The sequence below is a fragment of the Manis javanica genome, chromosome 7, assembly GCF_040802235.1.
Source record: "Manis javanica isolate MJ-LG chromosome 7, MJ_LKY, whole genome shotgun sequence".
NCBI classification, from domain to species: domain Eukaryota; kingdom Metazoa; phylum Chordata; class Mammalia; order Pholidota; family Manidae; genus Manis; species Manis javanica.
Window position 1 is genome coordinate 70,110,863 of NC_133162.1, and position 23,704 is coordinate 70,134,566.

A 23,704-nucleotide genomic window follows, 5' to 3' on the forward strand; every position below is an offset into this window, starting at 1 on the left:
AATCTGTTGCATTCCTATACACTAAGAAATTAGGAAAACATTTCCATTCACAATTGCATCAAAAAGAATAAAATACCTAGCAATAAACCTAACCAAGGAAGTGAAAGAACTATACTCTGAAAACTACAGGACACTCCAAAGAGAAATTAAAAAGATACCATACCAATAAATGTAAACACATCCCATGCTCATGGATAGAAGAATTAATATTGTTAAAATGGCCATCCTGCCTACAGCAATCTATAGATTCAATTCAATCCCTATCAAAATACCAACAGCATTCTTCAACAAACTAGAGCAAATAGTTCTAAAATTCATATGTAAGGACAAAAGATGCTGAATAGCCAAAGCTATCCTGAGAAGGAAGAATAAAGCAGGGGGATTACGTTCCCCGACTTCAAGCCACAGTAATCAAGACAATTTGGTACTGGCACTAGAACAAACCCATAGACCAATGGAACAGACTAGAGAGCCCAGATATAAACCCAAGCATAAATGGTCAATTGATACACGATAAAGGAGCCATGGATATACAGTGGGGAAATGACAGTCTCTTCAACAACTGGTATTGGCCAAACTGGACAGCAATGTGCAAGAGAATGAAACTGTTTTATTGTCTAACCCCAAACATAAATGTAAACTCAAAATGGATCAAAGACCTGAATGTAAGTCATGATGCCATAAAACTCTTAGAAGAAAACATAGGCAAAAATATGTTGAATATAAACATGAACAACTTTTTCCTGAATGCATCTCCTCGGGCAAGGTAAACAAAACCAGAAATGAATGAATAGGACTACATCCTGCTAAAAAGCTTCTGTACAGCAAAGGACACCATCAGTAGAACAAAAAGGCATCCTACAATATAGGAGAATTTATTTGTAAATGACATATCTGACAAAGGATTAACATCCAAATTATATAAAAAACTCATATGCCTCAACTCCTAAAAAGCAAATAATCCTATTAAGAAATGGGTGGAGGCTGTGAACAGACAATTCTCCAAAGAAGAAATTCAGATGGCCAACAGGCACATGAAAAGATACTCCACATCACTAATTATCAGGGAAATACAAATTAAAACCACAATGAGATATCACCTCACACCAGTTAGAATGGCCAACATAGAAAACACTAGGAAAAACAAATGCTGGCGAGGATGCGGAGAAAGGGGAACCCTATTACACTGTTGGTGAGAATGTAAACTAGGTCAACCATTGTGGAAAGCAGTATGGAGGTTCCTCAAAAAACTAAAAATAGAAATACCATTTCCCATAGGAATTCCCCTCCTAGGAATTTATCCTAAGAATGCAGGATCCCAGTTTCTAAAAGACATATGCACCCCTATGTTTATTGTGCCACTATTTACCATAGCCAAGAAATGGAAGCAACCTAAGTGTACACATCAGTAGATGAATGGATAAAGAAGATGTGGTACATATACACAATGAAATATTATTCAGCCATAAGAAGAAAAAAGCAAATCTTACCATTTGCAACAACATGGATGGAGAGGGTATTATTCTCAGTGGAATCAGCCATGTGGAAAAAGACAAGTACTAAATGATTTCACTCATCTGTGGAGTATAAGAACAAAGTAAAAACTGAAGGAACAAAACAGTAGCAGACTCACTGAACCCAGGAATGAACTAACAGTTACCAATGGGAAAGGGACTGGGGAGTGTGGTGGGGGGGGGGGGAGGAGGAAGGAAAATAAGGGGCATTACAATTAGCACACATAATATGGAGGGGTTGCATGGGGAAGGCAAAATAGCACAGAGAAGACAAGTAGTGACTCTATAACATCTTGCTACACTGATTGACATTTACTGTAATGGGGTAAGTGGTGGGGACTTGATAATGGGGGGAATCTAGTAACCACAGTGTTGCCCATGTGATTTTATATTAATGATACCAAAATAAATGAAAAGAAAATTGTAAGTGAAACATATTAGATTGAAGTTGAGGCCTGGATAAATTGAAATGGTAATTTATGAAAGAGTAATAACTGTTCAATAAAAAAATCATGTTTTTATCCAACATCTACCTTTATGTCTTTTAGTATATTTTATATAATATGGTGTCACATATAATATTAAACTTAATTTTAAACATATTTTTTTAGATTGAACTGTTAATAGTCACATTTGGTATTGAATAAGTGATTTTTCTTTTTAAAATGCAATTTTTTAGTTAAAATTTTTAAGTAGCAAATGTGAGCGTGTTTGAAATATTTAAACAGTAATGACTTAAAAAGGTGAAAAGTCTTCTCTTCACCTAATTCTCATTTCTCTAATGATAACCACTATTAAGTTTATTGTATTTAAATATATATGTGAACACACATCTTTATCTAATTATACACCATGTTTCTTAATAAAAAGACATATAAAAATGAGAGGCAGTGTACAATTTCTCAAAATAGCAAAAATTAATGTGTTGTTTATGTGTCCCAAAGATACCGTCTTTTTGTAGCATACAGTCACAAGAAGCAAAGGCATAGAAATTTGAGATTATGCTTAGAAATCAGTGTTTTAGTTTTCTGTCTCACTGAAAGAGATCTGGTGAGCCAATGATTATCCATTAATTCAATTTAATAGTTGTCAGATGTTTTAAGTTATCTTTAAAGTTCTTGGAAATTATCTGTAAACTGATGTACCATGAAAGATAATTACATTGAAATAAAAAATTTATCAGAATAAATATTCAGTTTAAACATAGATTTACATTTTCATAGTCTTAAACATTGTGTATGAATAATATTGGCTTATTTGATTAGTAAGCCTATGTATGTATGTTTCAGACAAGTTACTCTAATGGAATAAAAATATATGCTTATACTTAACACTGATAAAAGTTCAGGATACAGATTTATTTTATTACACTTTTGTTTGTCCTATCTTAATTATGTGAACTCTTTTCTTAAAACCTTTCTTAGGTAGCTCCTGTAGGAATAATTTTTAAAAGCATAACACATTTAAAATATTAGAAAATCAGTTTCCTTATTTTCTGGAAACTTCGGGAACTTCAGTTTATGTAAGTATATGTTTATCTTTTTGCACCTATCAGAACATCAGAGCAGAGCTGTTTTAAGAGACTTTATAATCCAATTTATCAGTACTCTTTGGGAGTAAGAGAGCATTATATACTCACATTGAGAGGTAAACACCTTTCTGAATTATGGACACACAGCCATACAGACACTTGAGAGAGCTTATCATTTCCAGTTCTACAATTTTAGCCATGGCTAGAGTTAATACAGAAACACAAAACCTGACCTGTCCAAGTACCAAGTAAGTATTCTTCTTCCTGTTCAGTAGAAAATCTTTAATTTATTTGAGTTTGGTTGATTAAAATAGATGAATGAACAGGTGACTAATGAATCAAATTCTCCTTTTTCTTTCTCCTGGACAGAATAGATCTGAGTAAGTCATTAATTTGTTTACAGAGATCAGTAAAGATACATACTTGCTTCTATAATTTAGTTTCTTTTTCCTTTGCTTCTATAAACTTTTTCTCTTCTATTTTTAGAGGTATTTTCTACTACATCTGTCTGCTTTTTCTTTTCTCAAGTTCTACTTCACGAGACTAATTATCTCATTTTTCAGTCTCTGTCCTATGCGTTCCATTTTATTGCTTTGATATCTTTGTCTTTTTTTCTCCTCAGTACTCACATGATTTTTTAAAAAATTTTATTTTGGTATCATTAATCTACAATTACATGAAGGACATTATGTTTACTAGGCTCCCCCCTTCACCAAGTCCCCCCCATGTCTCCATTCACAGTCACTGTCCATCAACATAGTAAGATGCTGTAAAATCACTACTTGTCTTCTCTGTGTTGCACAGCCCTCCCTGTGCCCCCCCCAACACTATACATGCTAATCGTAATGCCCCCTTTCTTTTTTTCCCGCCCTTATCCCTCCCTTCCCACCCATCCTCCCCAGTCCCTTTCCCTCTGGTATTAGTCCATTCTTGGGTTCTGTGCTTCTGCTGCTGTTTTGTTCCTTCAGTTTTCTTTTGTTCTTATACTCCACATATGAGTGAAATCATTTGGTACTTGTCTTTCTCCACCTGGCTTATTTCACTGAGCATAATACCCTCTAGCTCCATCCATGTTGTTGCGAATGGTAGGATTTGTTTTTTTCTTATGGCTGAGTAATATTCCATTGAGTACTCACATGATTTTAAGATTTTTCTCCTTGTCATTAGTTTGATTTTGTCTTTGGTTCTTTTTCAAATTCATTGTTTTTATATGGTTTTCTTGGCTCCATAACTTTTCAAATTACCTGTTTTGTCTTTTCATCTTTGAGGTTTTGTTTTATTAAATGTATGTTCTTAGGTTGTTCTGTTACAAAGACCTCACTGAGGATTTCCTTGTGTTATGTTTTATTTTAGATTTTGTTATTCATTTGTGGGTTATAGTCATTATTTGTTTTCCCCCTTTTTTCCACCCTCTTGTTTCTACAGTTGCATGGCCATCTATTTTTATCTTGCTAAGTAAAGCCTTGGATAGCTAGATCAGGCTTTATATTTGCTCCAGTATAACATAGTGAATTCCCTTTGATGCCTTTCCCACTTTAGCTGTGATTTGTCTCTTTCTTTTATTTCATCCCCCAATACATGTTTTGAGCAGTGTGCATTGTTCTGTGAGTTTCTTTGTAGGGTATAAGATGGTCTGAGAGGAAAGCTGGTCTGGTGCCCCAGGCTTTCCTGTCTCCTTAGATTTTAAGTGTGCTGTACTGGCCTCATTCCATCCCTCTGAGAGTGTAGTGTATTTCTAGGGGCTTAGACCCTTCCCTCAACTCAGATAGTGCCTTGAAAGTTGACAGTTTTTGGTGCCATTCTGCCTCAGCTAAGGTTTCAAAGCTTCTGTTCTGAAGATATTTTCCTGGATTTTTCTAGGGGGTGCAGAATTTGATCCTTCTATCCATACTGTCTATCTTTGCTTATTAAAATTTTGAAGTTTTATTAATGTACCTGTTTTTCTCATTACTGCTTCTAGGCAATGTAATCAGGCCAGGAGCTGGATGGACCACAGCGTATAGATTCTTTTCCTGGCTACTACTTTTTAAAGTTTAGAGGTTTTTAGTTTAAACAGTTCTGTGTTTGACTGCAGCTAGTGGGTTTTGACTAAAAAATTACATGCATGTATTCTTTCCCTTTTATTAGTTATTGGGGATAGGAAGTTCTATACTTTCTATTTCACCCCACCATCTTTATTGAAGTCTGTGTGACTTCCTAAATATTTACTTTTGACATAGTCAATAACATGTATTTATTCTAGAAACTGTCTAAATCTTAAGATCAGGGATGACTTAGAACCAATTTTTTAATTAAGAAAATTAAATAAAGACAGTGTAAGATATGTAATTTTAAAAGACTTCATTGACCCCAAGACATATTTTTTTCTTTTATTTGCATTTTGCTCTTAGGTGTGCTTTTACATAATTTTTATATAATTGTAGTGAGCATGTAGTGACCATAGTATATCTGTTTTAATATTAGGACATTTTAATATTCTGTCTCATTTTTGTAATCTCATCATATGACATGTCATAATTTAACAGTTTCTTAAATAGAGGACACTATTTGTTTCTGCTTCTTGCTCTTGTGTGTGCATTGAACATTTTTCTGTTTGTTTTATATTACCTTTAAAATAAACTTGAGAGATTGAGATTAATGGACAAATCAGCTTTATTAAATTATTATACTTGTCATTATGGCACTAACTATAATATATGTTTATATTGCTAGATGGAAATTATTTTGAGATAATTGCTTAAAATGAGCTGGTATCTCAGCCGTTAATTCCAGAAGAATGTTTTTGGTACTATTGTGTTCTTTACCTACATTCTTCTCATTACTTTAATAATGAAAGTTTTAAAAGTGTATTCTAGTTCTTTTAATATCATGCATGCTTTAGAAATAAAAAAACAAAACTAAAATCACAAGTTCTTATTTTTACAGGGGACATTACCCAAAGTAAAAAAATAACCTTTATTAGAAACTAGGAAGTGTTTTATTTAATACAGTCAAATTTGGGGGTCTAATTTTATTATTTCTGGATTTAGGTATCATAATTGATAGCCCAAGTTTATAAAATTGTTTATAAAAATGTTCTTTATTTTTTCTAACATAAAGTTATTTAATTAATGTATTCAATATTTAATAAGAGTTCTGTAGGAATCGTGAGTAGCTTTTGGGCTTTGCTGCATTTATTATATAAAAATATGTATTTGTATTATGTAGTACACATAACTTCTTATTTAGTTCTTTTAATGTCATGTATACTTTAAAAATAAAAAAAACATTTATTCTATTTTTTTGTCTCCTCAGATTCTGTCAAATTTTAAGAACAAATGCACCTTATAGCTCATGGAAGAAAAAACACAAATCAAGACATTTTTGGGTTCCAAGTTGCCAAAGTATGGAACAAAATCTGTAAGAAGTGCACTGAAGCCAATGTCAAATGGGACACCTGTTAATTTACTAGGAACTTCCAAGAGTAGCAATATCAAAAGTTACATCAAAAATAATGGCTCCAGTTGTCCATCATCCTATTCATTTAATTGGAGAATGGCAACTAAATACCAGCTTAGTGCACAAGATGCTGAAGAGCCTAATGATACTCAAAGTTCACATGATAAAGTAATTGATTCTGAAAAACATGCACCTACTCAAGGAATGGTTGATAAAAATGGGATGAAGGGAGGTTTGAAAAGTATTTCTTTACTTACATCAAAGTTAGCAAAGCCATCCACTATGTTTGTGTCATCTACAGAGGAGTTGAAACAAAAGTCTTTGTCTGGGCCATCTAATCTGGGTAAATTCACCAAAGGCACATTATTAGCAAGGACTTCATATTCTTCAGCCAGTGCTCCAAAATCACAGTCGAATGGATTTTATGGAAACCGATCAGCTGGCATGCAAAGGCCTAGAACAAACTCTTGTGCTACCAGAAGCAGTTCTGGAGAAAGCTTAGCACAATCCCTAGACAATATTAAATCTCTTACTTGTGAAAAAATGGTAAGGTCACAGAGTTTTTCTCATTCCATTCAGAATTTATTCCTTCCACCTTCATCTATAATCAGATCACATTCCTTCAGTCGAGCTACAGATCTTACAAAGCCTTATCAGAACCAACAGCTGCCCATTAGAGTGCCCCTGAGGTCAAGTATGCTAACAAGAAATTCTCAGCAGTCAGAAGTACTCAGTGGGAATGAACATTTAGGGTATGAATTTAATAGGCCTTATGCTGCTGGTGGAAAGAAGTTGGCTTTACCAAATGGTCCAGGTGTAACTTCCACTTTGGGTTATAGGATGGTTCGTCCCTCTCTACTGAAGTCGAGCCGACCTCCATTTTCTGGGACTGTCACAGCTGATAGTAATAAAAATTTACCTACTGACACGTATGTGGAGGAAGATGCTGCACTTTTGGCTAAGGACAGAGCTGCTGATAAGGACCAAGAGCTAACTGAGAATGATAGTTACAGAACAGAAAATAACCAGACCATCAAGTGTGATACTAAAATTAGATACCTGAGTGATGATGTGGATGACATTTCCTTGTCTTCTTTGTCATCTTCTGAGAAGAATGATTTAAGTGAAGACTTTAGTGATGATTTTATAGATATAGATGATTCCAACAGAACTAGAATAACTCCAGAGGAAATTTCTCTCAAAGAAGAAAAACATGAAAATGTGCCACCAAAGGATATATTTGATTCTCCCAAGGAAAATGAAAAATCCTTCAGTAAAACTGATGAGTGGATAGATATAAATGTCTCTGGTAAATATTAATATCCTTGGTTTGATTACTTTCTCCTAGGTAATAAAACTGAACTTATATTTAGTATTATCCTCTGATTACTTCCAAGATATCAATTGCATGGAAGGATGGAGCTAGATGAAATTGGTGTGGGGCAACATTTAACTTCCTTCTGACTTTTGCTCCTTGTTCTATTTTTCACTTTATATGGACAGTAAAAACACTCCTGCTTAGGTAACAAGGAACTTACCTTTGTTCTTTGACTATCTTACCCAGGCCTATTCCTATTTGCTTTAGAATATTCTTTTTAATACTTCCCCCAAACAGTGGCACGCCATTAAAAATTTCTCTTCCCTTAGGGAGTAGATGATTACTGTTTGTTAAGAATAAAACTATAGCAATGGGTAAATGAGCTAATATAGGTTGTGTCCAATCTATTGATTTTTTTTTATCTTAGGAAATTTTTATATTTTTAAAGGAGGATTTAAATTGCTTGTTTAGCAAACTTTATAGTTATACTCAGAAGAGATTTATTTTTTAAATTGAGAAGAGTGAGAGAGCACTTGTTAAACATTTCCTCTTTTATTTGGTTATCCTGGCACTAAATAATGAAGAAAATGTATTTATATGCCCATATAGCCTGAAAAAAAAAAATTTAAGGCAGTGCATATAGGCATGTAGTTTCATTAAGGGACTAGGCCATGCCTGGAAATGTCCATAAACCCTTGCCTATCTGAGGGTCTTCTAGTTAGGAACAAGTTTTTTCCTTGTAAGGAGGCAACTGTTAAATGACTGTTAAGGAGGTTAAATGATTGCATACAGAGAGTAAGGAGTTGCCTGGCCTATGCTTGAAAGTAAATAGGAAAATTTAAAAGAATATGAGACTTTATTTACATTTTCAGAAATGTTGCAGAAGTGAAAGATGAAGTAGTGAATTTTATTTATGTCTACTGGGAAACATTTTAGTAGGTTATTTTAAAGGTTTTTCCTCCTGATTTTTTTGCTTAGGATTTTGAAAATGCTATAGTTATTTACTGTTCTGCCAACTTTTTTGCTATAATATGTCAAATTATTAGAGCTTCCATTTTTAGAACCTGAGAAATAATTACATTTTTGTAGACTAATAACTTTTTTTCTCTCTTTTTAAAAATCAATTGAAGACAGGAGTGAATGTACAAAACATACTTCTGGGAATAACTTGCTTTCACCAGATACAGATTACAGAGCTGGTTCTTCGTTTGAACTTTCTCCATCTGATAGCTCTGATGGAACATACATGTGGGATGAAGAGGGCTTGGAGCCCATTGGAAATGTCCACCCAGTTGGAAGCTATGAGTCCTCTGAAATGAACAGCATAGTATGTATGGATTTATATAACGTTTGGAACATGTTGTTTACCTTACTATAGAAAGACTTGTGATATTGATTGGATTTTTTTAAGCTTATAAATTAATTAGTTCTCCTAGTTAAGTGAAATTTGTACCTATTAAGGCCCTACCAAACTTTTATAGTAAGTAATAAAGCATATATTTGTGTCATATAACACCTAAGTTAAATATATTCTCATACACACATATTTGTAATACATACATATAGACATACTGTATTGTTGAAGTTAAGCTAACCTAGTAGTTCTCAAGGTGGGGGATGAGGACAATATCTGGAGAATTTTTGTTTGTCACATTGAGGGGTGCTACTGGCAAACACAGCACAGCTTGTTGATATTGCAGGTTTGGACCCAGACCACTGTGATAAAGCAAGTATCACAGTAAAGTGAGTCAAATGAATTTTTTGGTCTTCCAGTGCATATAAAAGTTATGTTTACATAGTACTGCAGTCTATTTAAAGTGTTGGATAGCATTTTTTTAAAGCATCTATTTAAACTAGTCTAAAAAAGTCTACATACCTTAGTTAAAAAATACTTTATTGCTAAAAAGATGCTAACAAGTATCTGAGCTTTCAGTGAGTTGTAATTTCTGATCACAGATCACTATTAACAAATACAATACTAATGAAAAAGTTTGAAATATTGTAAGAATATTGTGACACAGAGACATGAAGTAACTGTTGGAAAGATGGCGCCTATAGACTTGATGCAGGGTTGCCACAACCTTCAGTTTATAAGAACACAGTATCTGCGAACCACAGGAAAATAAGGCATGCCTGTAATGGGTAGATGCTGGAATGCTGCTTGGTGCTCCACAGTATGTAGGACAGCACCTACAGCAAAAAATTAATCAAGCCTAGTTTTCAGCAGTGCTGCTGTTCAGAAACGCTGGGCCATAACAGGTGCCAACTCTCAGTAGTTTAACATAATAAAAATTACTTTTTACTCTTACAAACTGTTGTAGCTCTGGGAAATTCTCTAAGGCACCTGTCTTCAGCGTTCTCTGCTACTTTGATCTTGCGGCTCACCATCTCATTTAGAGGCCCCATCTTGTCACGTGGAGAAGAGTGCTGGAGCGTTTCTCACATGCAATTACTTGCTTTGGCCTGCAGATGGCACACGGCACTCTTCACGCGCAATCTGTTGACTCAACTAAATTTTAAATACTAAGCGGTCAGGAAGTGTAGTCTCCAATGTTCCTGAAAGGCAAGGGAGCCAGATATGAGGGACCACTAAGACCTACTACACATTTATACAAACATAATCTAAGAAATACTGCAAGTAATGTAGCTGATGACTATATGATTATAATGTAGCTGAAGACTATAATGCTACATGACTAATGTATAAGTTGGTATGTTTAAAGTAACTTTATTACTTAGTATATAAAATAAGATTTTCCAGTAATTTTATGAGAAAATTGGTATTCTTTGTTAGATATATTAAATTCCAAGTGGATTTCAGGCATTGTAATTTTCTACACTTATATAAACCTGTGACTTGGAAAAAAATAAACATCATTACCAGAGACTTGTTAAGTTGCACAGAGAGGACACATTTAGAGTATCTCTATCTCATTAGATAAAGGAAGTACAGAAAAGATTACAGTTTACGGCTTTATGTGCTTTCTTACTAGGCCTTTTTTAAGCAAAAATGATTGAAGTGGAAGTGAAAATGAACACTGTGCTTAGCTATAAGCCACTTAATACCTGACATGTTTCAGAGGTTCTCCATCTTCAGTTTACTATGTTTGTGACTTACAACGATGTAGTCTCTAAGAGAGTTCAGAATTGATTGCCCTGGATTGGCTATTTATTTTAAGGTCTTAGATCTTCAGTCTTCTGATCTAAAAGGAAGGCAATCTGACAAAGGTTGGCAAAAGTTGAAAAGAGTATGATAAGATCTACTATAAAGTGGATTTATCATTTTTACTCCGAAATTGTATCATTTTGCTTTTTATATCTTAAGTTTATTTTGTTAAGTGTATATCTGTTTAGAATTGTTTTCTTGGTGCATTGGATTTAAGATTATAATTAAGTGATTCCCTCATGCTTTTTGTCTTAAGGCCTCTTTTTTCAGATATTAGTATATTTTACCAATTTCATTTATATATTTTCCATTTGCTATCACCTTTTGAAACATAGCAAATAGGTTGTTATTTAAAAAATACAGTCTATCTTTTTCTTTTAACTGGTGAATTTAGTCCCTTTGTGTTTGCATTTGTTGATACACTTGGACTTCATTCTGCCATCTTATTTTTATTTAAATTTGGCTCACTTTTTGTTTCTTCTTTTGTTTTTTCTAAAATAGTTTAAATATTTCTAACTTAACCCCAAAAAAACCTTAACATGTTCTTATTTTTCTTGGTCTCACCATCTTCTTTCACCAAAGGCCTTTCCTGCTTGCATGTCCTTCCCTCCTTCACTCCAACCACCACTATGGTTCTTCTGTACAATACTCATTCCAGTCCAGGTCAAGATAAGGAGCTTTCAAGAGAATGTAAGTGAACTGTGTCACTACTAACACAGTTAAGTTCAACCTGCTATTTAGTGCATTTGATACAGTTTTCATAGAAGGACTTTTCTCTTTGAAGAAAGAAAGCAGTGTGCTGATATACATTGTGGTATAAGCTCCTGATCTTGTTATGGACCCTGACATTTTGTACAGTTTTGTATAGCACTTGTCTAGAACCTTGGCCTTTTTTTTGTTTAAATGCTAACAGTGTTTTGTTGGGGGTATAATTCACATGCAATGAAATGTATAGATCTGTTCAAAACACAGGGAGTTTTGAAAATGTGTATATACTTACTCAGCAACTGTCCACATTGTGGCAAAGAACATTTCCATCACCTCAGAATTGTTTCCTGTGTTTTTTAGTCATTATCTCCAGCTCCTGAGAGTTACAACCACTATTCTGATTTCTGTCACTATAGACAAGTTAGTTTTGCCTATTCTTTACTTTTCTCCATATAAGTAGAATTATAATCCTGTCTACTTTATGTCTGGCATCTTTGAATCAATTTGTTAGTATTTGTTATAGTTTGTTCATTCATTTATTATATAATACTCTGTATGAATGCTATAGTTTATCCTGTTATTAATGGACATTTAGTTTGTTTACAGTTTTTGACTATTGCTATTGCTGTGAAGATTTTTTATGTTTTTGGTGAACATTTTATATATTTCTGTGGGCAAAATATTTAGGAGAGGAATCCCTGGATTATAGGCTATATTACCTGTATAGTTGCCTGTTTTTCAAAGTGCTGTACGAATTTACATTCCTACTGGTAGTAAATGAACATTCCAGAAATTCTGCTTTCTAGTCAATACTTGGTGTTGTCAGTCTTTTTGCATATTTGCTCTTCTGGTGGGTGTATAGTAGTATTGCATTGAAATTTTTGTCTTGTGTTTTGTGATAACTACTCATTGAAGACCTTCACATATGTTTATTTGCTGTTAGGGTATCCTCTGTTGAGAAGTGCCTTCTACTGGGCTGTATATATTTTTTCTAACTGGTTTGTAAAAAGTACTTCATACATTTTGGATATAAAACTTCTGTATGTATTTACATACGCATGTACAAACATGTACATGTATATATATGTATACACATACACATGCATGTATGTATGTGAATGTATTTTATATTTATGGGTTGCTTTCTAAGTACCTTAATAGTGTCTTCTGCTGAATAGATGTTAACAATTTTAATATAGCCCAATTTTCCATTCTTTTCTTTATTGTTAGCAGATTTTTTAACTGAAGTTTTTGTTTACCCTTAAGTCATGAAGCTATGTTCCAATATTTTCTTCTAAAAGCATTGTTTTTGAACCTTTGACATTTTGATCTTCAAGCCATCTAGAATTATTTTTGTGCATAGTGTGAGGTAAAGGTTAAGCTTAAGTTTTTCTTTTTTGGAAAAGTAACTTCCTGCCACTCTACTGCAGAGTTTTCTTTGTCATAAACCAGTGACTGTAACTGTGTATTTCTTGACTCTTAGTTCAGTGGTCTCTATGCTTATCCTGGTGTCGATACTTTCACTGTTTTAATTACTGTAGCTTTAAAATAAGTATTGGCAACTAGTAGTGTAAGTCCTCCAGCGTTGTTCTTTTCCAAGGTTTCCCTAGCTTGTTTTTTGCAGTATATTAGAATGAATTTGTTAATTTCTGCAGAAAACCTGCAGGGATTTTGAATGAGATTGCATTGGATTTATGGATCAATCAAGGGGGAATTGACATATTTACTATATTGAATCTTTCAATTCATGATTATGGTATGTTTCTCCATACAAGCATTTGGGACTTCAGAAATATTTCTTGCTAAATGTTTTATGCATTTCTGTACAATTTTATACTTATTTGCTTTATTTTAGGTACTATTTTCTAATAAATGGTACCACTTCGAAAATTTTAGTTTCAAAGTTTTTGTTGCAATATACATATATACTTGAATATTCTTGAGTTTTGCATTTTGACTTACCTTTCCGATGACCTTGATAAATTCACTTATTCTAATAATTCGCCTTTGGATGTTTTTGGAATTTCTGCATATACTATACAATCATATCATTTGCAAACTCTATCCCCCACCCTCCCCTTTATTCCACTGGTTAGGACTTCTAATATAATGTTGAATTGAAATGGTGTGGAATTTCAGGAGAGTTTTAATAGCTCACCATTAATGTTTTCTGTGTGTGTGTGGTGGAGGCTGTAGATATCTTTCATCAAATTAAGGAATGTCCTTTCTATTTTATATGCTTAATTTTTGTTTTGAGTGAATGTTAATTTTTACCAAATGCTTTCTCTACATGTATTGACATGGTCAGATTATTATTTTTTTTCTGTTAAGTATTTTCTGTTAGTATGGTAAATTACATTTCTTGATTTTCAAATATTAAACTGTCTTTCCATTCCTGAAATAAGTTCTCTTTTTTGTGATATATTATCTCTTTAAATGTTAGACTTGATTTCCTAATAGGTTTTTTGCAGTTATGTTGATGAACAAGATTGCTGTGTAATTGCCCCCACTTTTTTTTTTTTTTTGGTGTTTTTGTCACATTTGGTATCAAGGTTATATTAGCTTCATAAGTGTGTTAAGTTTTCCCTATTTTTTTTGCCCTTTGAAAGAGCTTGTGTTTAATTGATGTTACTACTTCCTTGAATGTTTAAAAGAATTCGCTAGTGAAACCCTTTGAACCTGGAGTTTTCTTTGTGAGGTTTTTAATAACATTTAATTTTTTAAATAGATATTGGTCCATTAAGACATATGTATATTTCTTTTTGTGTTGGTGTTTGAAAATGTGTCCATCTCGGTTGTCATTTGTTAGTGCAAGTTGTTCGTGATTATCCTATCTTGCACATCTTTATGGTCTCTTGTAGTGGTGTCTACTTTTTCATTCCTGGTATTGGTAACAAGTATTTCTATTCTTTTTCTTCATTCTGAAGAACCAAACTTGGGTTTTGCTGATTTTTCTTTGTTTACTTTTTTTGTTTCATTGATTTTTGCTCATATCTTTATTTTCTTCCTTCTACTTTTAGATTATTTTGCTTTTTCTTTTCCAAAATTCTTGACATGGAACTACAGTATCGATTTTCAGCTTATTTTCCTATTATATGCATTAATTCTCATAAGAAGGCTTTATTATATAGCATTCAGTAGCACCCTTGTATTAAATATAACTGTTTCTTCTAGTGTCTTGCTTTAAAACAATGAATTCTAAGCCATGTTGTGTATGCCATCTTTTTTCTCTTTAATACATTTATGTATTCATGAATAATACATAATATTGTTTTGTGTGTCACAAGTGGTACATGACGTCCTTTTTCACAACTTTTTTTTTATTCAGTGTTTTTATGGTACATGTGTATTTGTATTATAAGGTATAGTTCATTGATTTTTACTACTGTGTAATATGTATAATATGCTATATAATATCATTTAAATATACCAATTTTTTTCTCTGCCCACTAATGGACATTTGAGTTATTCCTCACATAATAATAATAATAATGTCAAGACCATACAGCAGTGAGCATTCTTAACTCATGTCTCTTTGATCATATACATTAGGGTTCCTCTAGGATATAAGCCAAGAAATAGCATTACTGGATCAGAGGATATATGGTTCTTCAAGTTTACTAGATGCTGCTAAATAGCTCTCTAAAATGGTTCTACCTGTCTATACTTACCAGCAGTGAATGAAGGTTTCTGTTGCTCCTCATGTCCTCATGTCCACCCCACTTGCTATTATCTGACTTTGAAATTTTAGCTAGTTTGGTGAGTGTGAAACAGTATGTCACTTTAATTTGTGTTTACCTCATAATTAATTTTTTTTCACGTATTTACTGGCTATTTGGTTTCCTTTTACATGAATTACTTATTTGCTCATTTTTCTTTTTTTTTTCTTCCCTTTTTCTTATTGATAAGGAAAAGTCTCATGTGGTCTGAATTTAATTCTTTTTAAATGTGTCACAAATAGTCATCTCTTAGCCAATGGCTTTTAACTTTGCTTTTTATGCCTTTTACCATGCATATATGGTTTTAAATTTTGATGTGTATGTTTAAGACATTCTTACCCATTTAGGACCATAAGGTATTTTGTATATTGAGGGACAGTATAGCACAGTGATTAATAGCCAGGGCTCTGGAACAAGTTACATTAAAAATCCCATCTTTGTCATGTACTAGCTGCATATCTTTGGATTCCCTGTGTTTCTTTTTTTTTGTAAGTAGATATGATAATCATACCTACCTCCAGGGCTGATTTAGGAAGTACATGCCTGAATGATCTAACAGCCATGCAGTTCTTGTTGTTGAGTATTTTGAATATCATCTCTGATCACCTCATGGGGTTGCTGTGAACTTAAGGTCAGGCATATAAAATGTTTAATACCAGATATATAGTAAAGCTCAATAGGTGTTAGCTATTTATTATTATTTTATTGTCCTCTAGTTTTAATTTTTTTATGTGTCTTAAGACTTTAATCCATCTGAAGTTGATATAAGACATTATAGTTTATCCTCATTACTATTCCTCCATAAGACATGTGGGAACTATGCAGAGAAGCATTAACATAGCAGGCCTGAGATTGCCTGTCCTTAGAAAGGCTGACCCTTTGCTGCCAAAGAGTTCCCTTACAGCATATAAAACTTTCCCTAAATGATGAGAGTAGCTCAGTGTACCTGAAGTGTTTATACAAACAACATAGTTTATTCTGAGCACCTGCATTCCTTCTGGGATTCTGGAGTGGTTTGTGCTAGGCAGAGGGTGCCCATGTGACTAGCCCTAGTTAAAATCACTGAATTTCTTAGAACATCAATAATAGACAACACTTTTCCTGTGTTGTCAATTGTTGCTGGAGGAATTAAGAACATCCTATGTGACTTCAATGGAGAGGACTCTGGAAGCTTACACCTGGTGTTTTTCAGCTTCGCTCATGTGCCTTTCCTTTGCTTATTGTTTTGAGTCCTTTTGCTGAACTAAATCTTAGCTGCGATTTTGACTGTTTGCTGAGAACTGTGAGTCTTCCTCATTAATCATCTAACTCAGGTGTAGGTTTGAGGACTCTGGCACAGGTACTGATTTGAAATTGTCTTTGTTGGCTGAATGACAATATCTCATTTTATTCATTATTTTATATTTTTATAATAATCCTTTGAAGAAGCTGTGGACCAGTTACTAACTCCTATTTCGGATATGGATGAATTTCAGAAGAGTTGAGTACATTGATATTAATTGACTGAGAACTAGTTTACTAATTATTATACTGTTATTACTTTTACTCTGGTATAATTATTATAGTCTGGTATTCTTGATTTTCAGCCTTTTATTTACTTGGGTTAACCAAGCATTTTTTAACTGAATAAACTTGTACTTGATATTTAACTTTTTTGGAGATGAAACACAGCAATTTTTTTCCTGATAAATATTATCATAATCATATTTCATGTGATTATGAACATTTTCAGGCAAAAACATTTTTCTCTCTTGTAAGCACAGTGAGCCATACTCAGAATCCTATTTGCTGAAATGCTGTGACCAGTATGAGATCACTCATTGAAGAAGAGTTGAACTACAGTGTCATGATGACTGATTCCCTAACACTAAAATATTTAGGAATTGGTATTTTAAATTAGCACATGGAGTTCTTTTATTTTTGGAAGGATTTTTATAGGACGCCTAAAGTGGTTGAACCAGATAATCCCTGAAAGTGTCTAGTTTTATTCTTCTTTGTTTTATCTGTGACTTATCTTAACATAGTAGGCAAGTTCAACCTTCTTATCATTTGAATAGAATCTTTTTCACTTTAAAATATCAATTCAAACTCTTGCTTGAGTGCTTTTGACCCACTAGGAAATAATTATTCTTGAATTTTCATGATGCTAGCGTATATTATTAACACCTCTTTACCTGTGTTTTACTAAGGGAACAACTTGCAGATTTGGGTTTCTACCTTGATGACTGATAACTTCTAGACTTTATTGAGATTTAAATGTGTGCTGAATGTCATAATATTCTTAGCATTAATTTATGTGATTATATGAGTTACCATAGTTATTTGAACTGAATTTTGGAATTTTCTCTAGTCCAAAAATTTGGCAGAGAAATATCAAATCTGGCTTGTATTTCCCTCCTTTGGTTTTATTTTGAATTGTAGAAGAAATCTCAGAAAGTTTCAAATTATTCTGTAATTTTGTATCAGTGATTTTAGTGTCTTTTAATTTAGGCTAGGTTATTTACTTTAAGGGGGAAACCAGAGATACTTTAGTCTTTTTAGAGTGTATTCACATATATTATCTCAGATTGTCTCCATTCTGCGTGTTTTTCACCATTACTTTTAATACCACTATCCAGCTGTTTTCATTCAACTTTGGTGAGATCATGCCATTGCTTCTTTAAATCTGTATCTATAATCAGGGCATATGCTTATATCTTATCTGCATTCTTGTGCAAAGATCGTTTGAGATTATTTATTTATGTTTCTTTAAGCTCTCTCTTTCTATACCTTTACCTATATTTTTCTACAGTCTACCATGCCTTCTTCCTGCGATTCCTCTATCAAATTATTTTTGTATCTTTTTTTACAGTATCGTTGATATAAAATCTTATGAAGGTTTCACATAAGCAACATTGTTGTTACAACATTCACCCATATAATCAAGTTCCCCCCTACCATACCCCATTACAGTCACTGTCCATTACTAGAGTAAGATGCTATTGAGTCACTACTTGTCTTCTCTATGCTCTACTGCCTTCCCCGTGCCCCCACCCATCCCTGCTATATTATGTGTGCTAATCATAATACCCCTTAATCCCCTTCTCCCTCCCTTCTCACCCACCCTCCCCAGTACCTTCCTTTTTGGTAACTGTTAGTCCATTCTTGGGTTTGTGAGTCTGCTGCTGTTTTTTTCCTTCAGTTTTTGCTTTCTTATGGTCCACAGATGGGACTTGTCCTTCTGGCTTATTTCACTGTGCATAATACCTTGTAGCTCCATCCATGTTGTTGCAAATGGTAGGATTTGTTTTCTTCTTATGGCTGAATAATATTCCATTGTGTATGTCTACCAAATCTTCTTTATCCATTCATCTACTTAGGTTGCTTCCATTTCTTGGCTGTTGTAAATAGTGCTGCAATAAACATAGGGGTGCATATGTCTTTTTGAATCTGAGATCTTGTTTCCTTTGAGTAATATCCTAGGAGGGGAATAGCTGGGTCAAATGGTATTTCTATTTTTAGTTTTTTGAGGAACCTCCATATTGCTTTCCACAATTGTTGAACTAATTTACATTCCCACCAGCAATGTAGGAGGGTTCCCCTTTCTCCGCATCCTCGCCAACATTAGTTGTTGTTTGTCTTTTGGATGGTAGCCATCCTTACTGGTGTGAGATGATATCTCATTGTAGTTTTAATTTGTATTTCCCTGCTAATTAGCGATGTGGAGCATCTTTTCATGTGTCTGTTGGCCATCTGCATTTCTTCTTTGGAGAAGTGCTGTTCATATCCTCCGCCCATTTTTTAATAGGGTTATTTCTTTTGGGGTGTTGAGGCATATGAATTCTTTATATACTTTGGATGTTAATCCCTTGTTGGGTATGTCATTTACAAATAGATTCTCCTGTACTGTAGGATGTCTTTTTCTTCTGCTGATGGTGTCCTTTGCTGTACAGAAGCTTTTTAGCATGATGTAGTTCCATTTTTAGCATGATGTAGTCCATTTTTTATTTTGTTTCCCCTGCCCAAGGAGATGCGTTCAGGAAAAAGTTGCTTATGTTTATACTCAACAGATTTTTGCCTATGTTTTCTTCTAAGAGTTTTATGGTTTTGTGACTTACATTCAGGTCTTTGATCCATTTTGAGTTTACTTTTGTGTATGGGGTTAGACAATAATCCAGTTTCATTCTCTTGCATGTAGCTGTCCAGTTTTGCCAACACCAGTTGTTGAAGAGGCTGTCATTTCCTCAGTATATATGCATGGCTCCTTTATCATATATTAATTGACCATATATGCTTGGGTTTATATCTGGGCTCTCTAGTCTGTTCGATTGGTCTATGAATCTGTTCTTGTGCCTGTGTCAAATTGTCTTGATTACTGTGGCTTTTTAGTGGAGCTGGAAGCTGGGGAGCATAATCCTTCCTGCTTTATTCTTCCTTCTCAGGATTGCTTTGGCTATTTGGGGTCTTTTGTGGTTCCATATGAATTTTAGAACTATTTGCTCTAGTTTGTTGAAGAATGCTGTTGGTATTTTGATAGGGATTGCATTGAATCTGTACATTACTTTAGGCAGAATGGCCATTTTGACTATTAATTCTTCCTGTCCATGAGCACGGGATGTGTTTCCATTTATTGGTATCTTCTTTAATTTCTCTTTGGAGTGTCCTGTAGTTTTCAGGGTATAGGTTTTTCACTTCCTTGGTTAGGTTTATTGCTAGGTATTTTATTCTTTTTGATGCAATTGTGAATGGAAATGTTTTCCTAATTTCTCTTTCTGCTAGTTCATTATTACTGTACAGGAATGCAACAGATTTCTGTGTGTTAATTTTGTATCCTGCAACTTTGCTGAATTCAGATATTAGATCTAGCAGTTCTGGAGTGGATTCTTTAGGGTTTTTTATGTACAATATCATGTCATCTGCAAACAGGGGCAGTTTAACTTCTTCTTTACCAATATGAATGCACTTTATTTCTTTGTGTTGTCTGATTGCCATGATGAGGCCTCCAGAACTATGTTGAATAAAAGTGAAAAGAGTGGAGGCCCTCTTGTCCCCTCCTGGCCTAAGCCATGAGCTCTGTCCTCTGGCTTTCTCTCTAAATAAAAGCCTCTGCCTTGTTCTCCTACCTTGACTGTTTGCGAAGTTCATTCTTCAGCTCTGTGAACAAGAATCCCAGTGTCATTTTGGGCGTTCATCCAGGATAACTTCAGAGCCTGCTTCTTTAGGCTGCCCTGGCTTTGAGTGAGGCAGGGGACGTTCCTAATTCTCTCTAACTTTATCAGTTTCATAGAACCTGATGCCCACCACTGCAAGCCATAAAACTGCAAATAGTAATAGAAATGGAACCCGGAATAGAAGTGCCAATCTTCTGAGGCCCTCTCAACTGACCAGTGATGGAGACCTAAGTGCACCCCTTACAGTGCCCCTCTCAGCATGAAGCAGCCAGAGCAGTCATCGCCCCTTTTCCCTAGCAGCAGCTAGGGTCTCCATCTGTAGAAGGGGAAATGAGACAGGGACCGTGAGCTTAGAGAGAATAGGGTGAGGGCCTCCAGAAAAAGCAAGGCAGGATATTTGCAATCTACATGCAAGGAAACCCCCTACCAAAACTCTGTGTTAAAAATTAAGCTCTAGAGTCATTCTTCAGTGAGATCAGTTAAAGCTCAATAGGCCAGGAGCAACTTGACCTGGAATATTCGAGTGTTCTGCAAATAAAGAAGGGTATCTCAGCATAACCCGTGACTTCACTATAAACAGCCCTAGCAAACAGACAACAACCCAGCCCACCTTAGGGACAGGGCAGGTGGTACAAGTCCACACCCTAAGCCCTCTCTTCACATTATTAAAGTGTATGTGGCATGGGACACATCCTTCCTGCTCTAATAGATTATCCCGGAAATAGTCATGAAAGATTTCTCCGAGCTCTGGCATCTGATTGTGACGACAACTTGAAACTTTTAGATTCCACCTCTGTTGTAATTGCAGCTGCATTCATCCTGCCAGTTCCTGGACTTGGTGGAATGCAAAATGAAATATCTAAGTTAGCCTGTGTGTACAGTAAGACAACAAATTTAACTGCTTCCATATTATCTGAACTCAATCAAGGATTGGGGGATGTGCAAGTAGCTGTTCTCCAGAATTGTGCTACTGTAGACTATATGCTGTTAAAAGAACATATGGGATCTGAACAATTTCCAGGAATGTGTTGTTTTAAGTTGTCTGATTTTTCTCAAACTATTCAAAATCAATTAGACAAAATTCATCATATTATTATTAAGTTTTCACAAATGCCTGGGTTGCCTAACTGAAAACCAACTGATATGGTTGGTAATTGTAGGTCTGCTTTTTTATGTATCTGTATTCCTGTTCTGTTAGTTTGTTAAAATCTATACATACTGCCGTTACTCTACAAGAAGTTATGTCAAAGAAATAATCAATCTTCTCATGTTTTCTTCCTTTGCTACTTGTATAGCTTTTCTTTTTCCTTCCTAAACACAGACCTTTACTAAAATTTGTGCCTCATACTTAAAATGTCCATGTATCATAATCCTTGCAGCTGGTAAAGATACCTGAAGACAAGTGCTGGGCATAGAAGCCACAGGGCATAAATCTGCGAAGAAGTAAAAAGCTAACCTTTTCAAAGAATATTGCTTCGCTCTCACTTACCAACTTTACATCTCCCTTCATGGTCCCAGAAGATGGCTCGTTAGCCAGAGACGGGTAAGATTCCTCAAGAGAGGAACAACCTAAGACAGGCACAGTTGCAGAGGGCCCATCAGGTGAGAAATTGGGGGTCAACAGAGGTGAGGCTTAGAACCTCACCCCTCCAGTTTTGAGAGAAATCTTGTGCACCCATGGCTGTTTTGTCACCCTTCTCTAGCTTGGATCAATACCTAGTCTATAGGCACAGACCTGACCGCCTACACTTGCCTTCCTACTGCACTAAACTCTACTTTCCATCTTTATTTTACATCACGAGATTTAAAAGATGGATTATATTTTATGAAAAGGTAAACTGTGTTGAAAAGCCTTCTATTAGAAACTGTAATCTTTATTATGTCTACCTACTACTTAAAAATTTTATTAAGAAAATAAGGGGAAAATGTGGGAGTAATATAGAAATCAAGTATAGAAATCAAATGTACAATCATATATGACTTTATTGTTTTTTCTGTGATTCCTGATACATGATCAAGCACAGAACAAACAAGACCAAAACTGTTTCTGTGACCTAACTGCCCTTGCTATTGTTTCAATACCATGTATGACATTGTGCCCCAGGAGACTGGAGACTGCCGAAATGTAAGTTTAGAGTTTAGTTAATGATTGTGTATTAAGTCCCCGACACAGAATTCTATTGTTGTTAACATTTATTTGCTCAATAAATACAAAGGGTGCCCTTTCAGCACCACTCTTGCACTGTTAAAAAAAAAAAAAAGTGGAAAGAGTACGCATCCTTGTCTTGTTCCCAATCTTAAAGGAAAGGCTTTCAGCTTCTTGCTGTTAAGTATACTGTTGGCTGTGGGTTTATCATATATGGCCTTTATTATGTTGAGGTACTTGCCCTCTATGCCCATTTTGTTGAGAGAGTTTTTATCATGAATGGATGTTGAATTTTGTCAAATGCTTTTTCAGCAACTGTGGAGATGATTATGTGGTTTTTGTCCTTCTTTTTGTTGATGTGGTGGATAATGTTGATGGATTTTCAAATATTGTACCATCCTTGCATCCCTGGAATAAATCCCACTTAATCATGATGGATGATCTTTTTTGGTGTATATTTAAATTCAGTTTGCTAGTATATGTTGAGTATTTTTGCATCTATGTTCAACAGGGATATTGGTCTGTAATTGTCTTTTTTTGTGGTGTCTTTGCCTGGTTTTGGTATTAGAGTGATGCTGGCCTCATTGAATGAGTTTAGAAGTATTCCCTCTTCTGCATTTTGGGAAACTTTAAGGAGGATGGGTATTAGGTCTTCACTAGCTGTTTGATAAAATTCAGCAGTGAAGCCATCTGGTCCAGGGGTTTTGTTCTTAGGTAGTTTTTTGATTACCTATTCAATTTTGTTGCTGGTAATTGGTCTGTTTAGATTATCTGTTTCTGAGTCAGCCTTGGAAGGTTGTATTTTTCTAGGAAGTTGTCCATCTCTTCCAGGTTATCCAGTTTGTTAGCATATAATTTTTCATAGTGTTCTCTAATAATTCTTTGTATTTCTGTGGTGTCCATAGTGCCCATTCTTATTTCTGATTCTGTTTATGTGTGTAGGCTCTTTTTTTTCTTGATAAGTCTGGCTAGGGATTTATCTATTTTGTTTATTTTCTCAAAGAACCAGCTCTT

At 34.5% G+C, this 23,704-nt stretch overlaps 1 protein-coding gene across 16 annotated transcripts in view; it reads left to right on the plus strand.

Moving 5' to 3' along the window:
• The window catches only part of CCSER2 (coiled-coil serine rich protein 2), a 224,660-nt gene that overhangs the window by 64,144 nt on the left and 136,812 nt on the right, over positions 1-23,704 (plus strand). For 8 of the 16 annotated variants that reach the window (XM_073241111.1, XM_073241110.1, XM_073241107.1 and 5 more), the window contains exons 2-4: positions 6,340-7,792; positions 8,932-9,128; positions 11,550-11,657. The exons of 1 other annotated variant lie outside the window; for it this stretch is intronic. In XM_073241111.1, the coding sequence (XP_073097212.1) occupies positions 6,379-7,792; positions 8,932-9,128; positions 11,550-11,657 (1,719 nt within the window). In that variant the 5' untranslated portion in view covers positions 6,340-6,378. The remainder of the gene's footprint in view (positions 1-6,339; positions 7,793-8,931; positions 9,129-11,549; positions 11,658-23,704) is intronic. 7 more of the 16 variants (XM_073241112.1, XM_037002671.2, XM_037002672.2 and 4 more) reach the window with 1 other exon arrangement.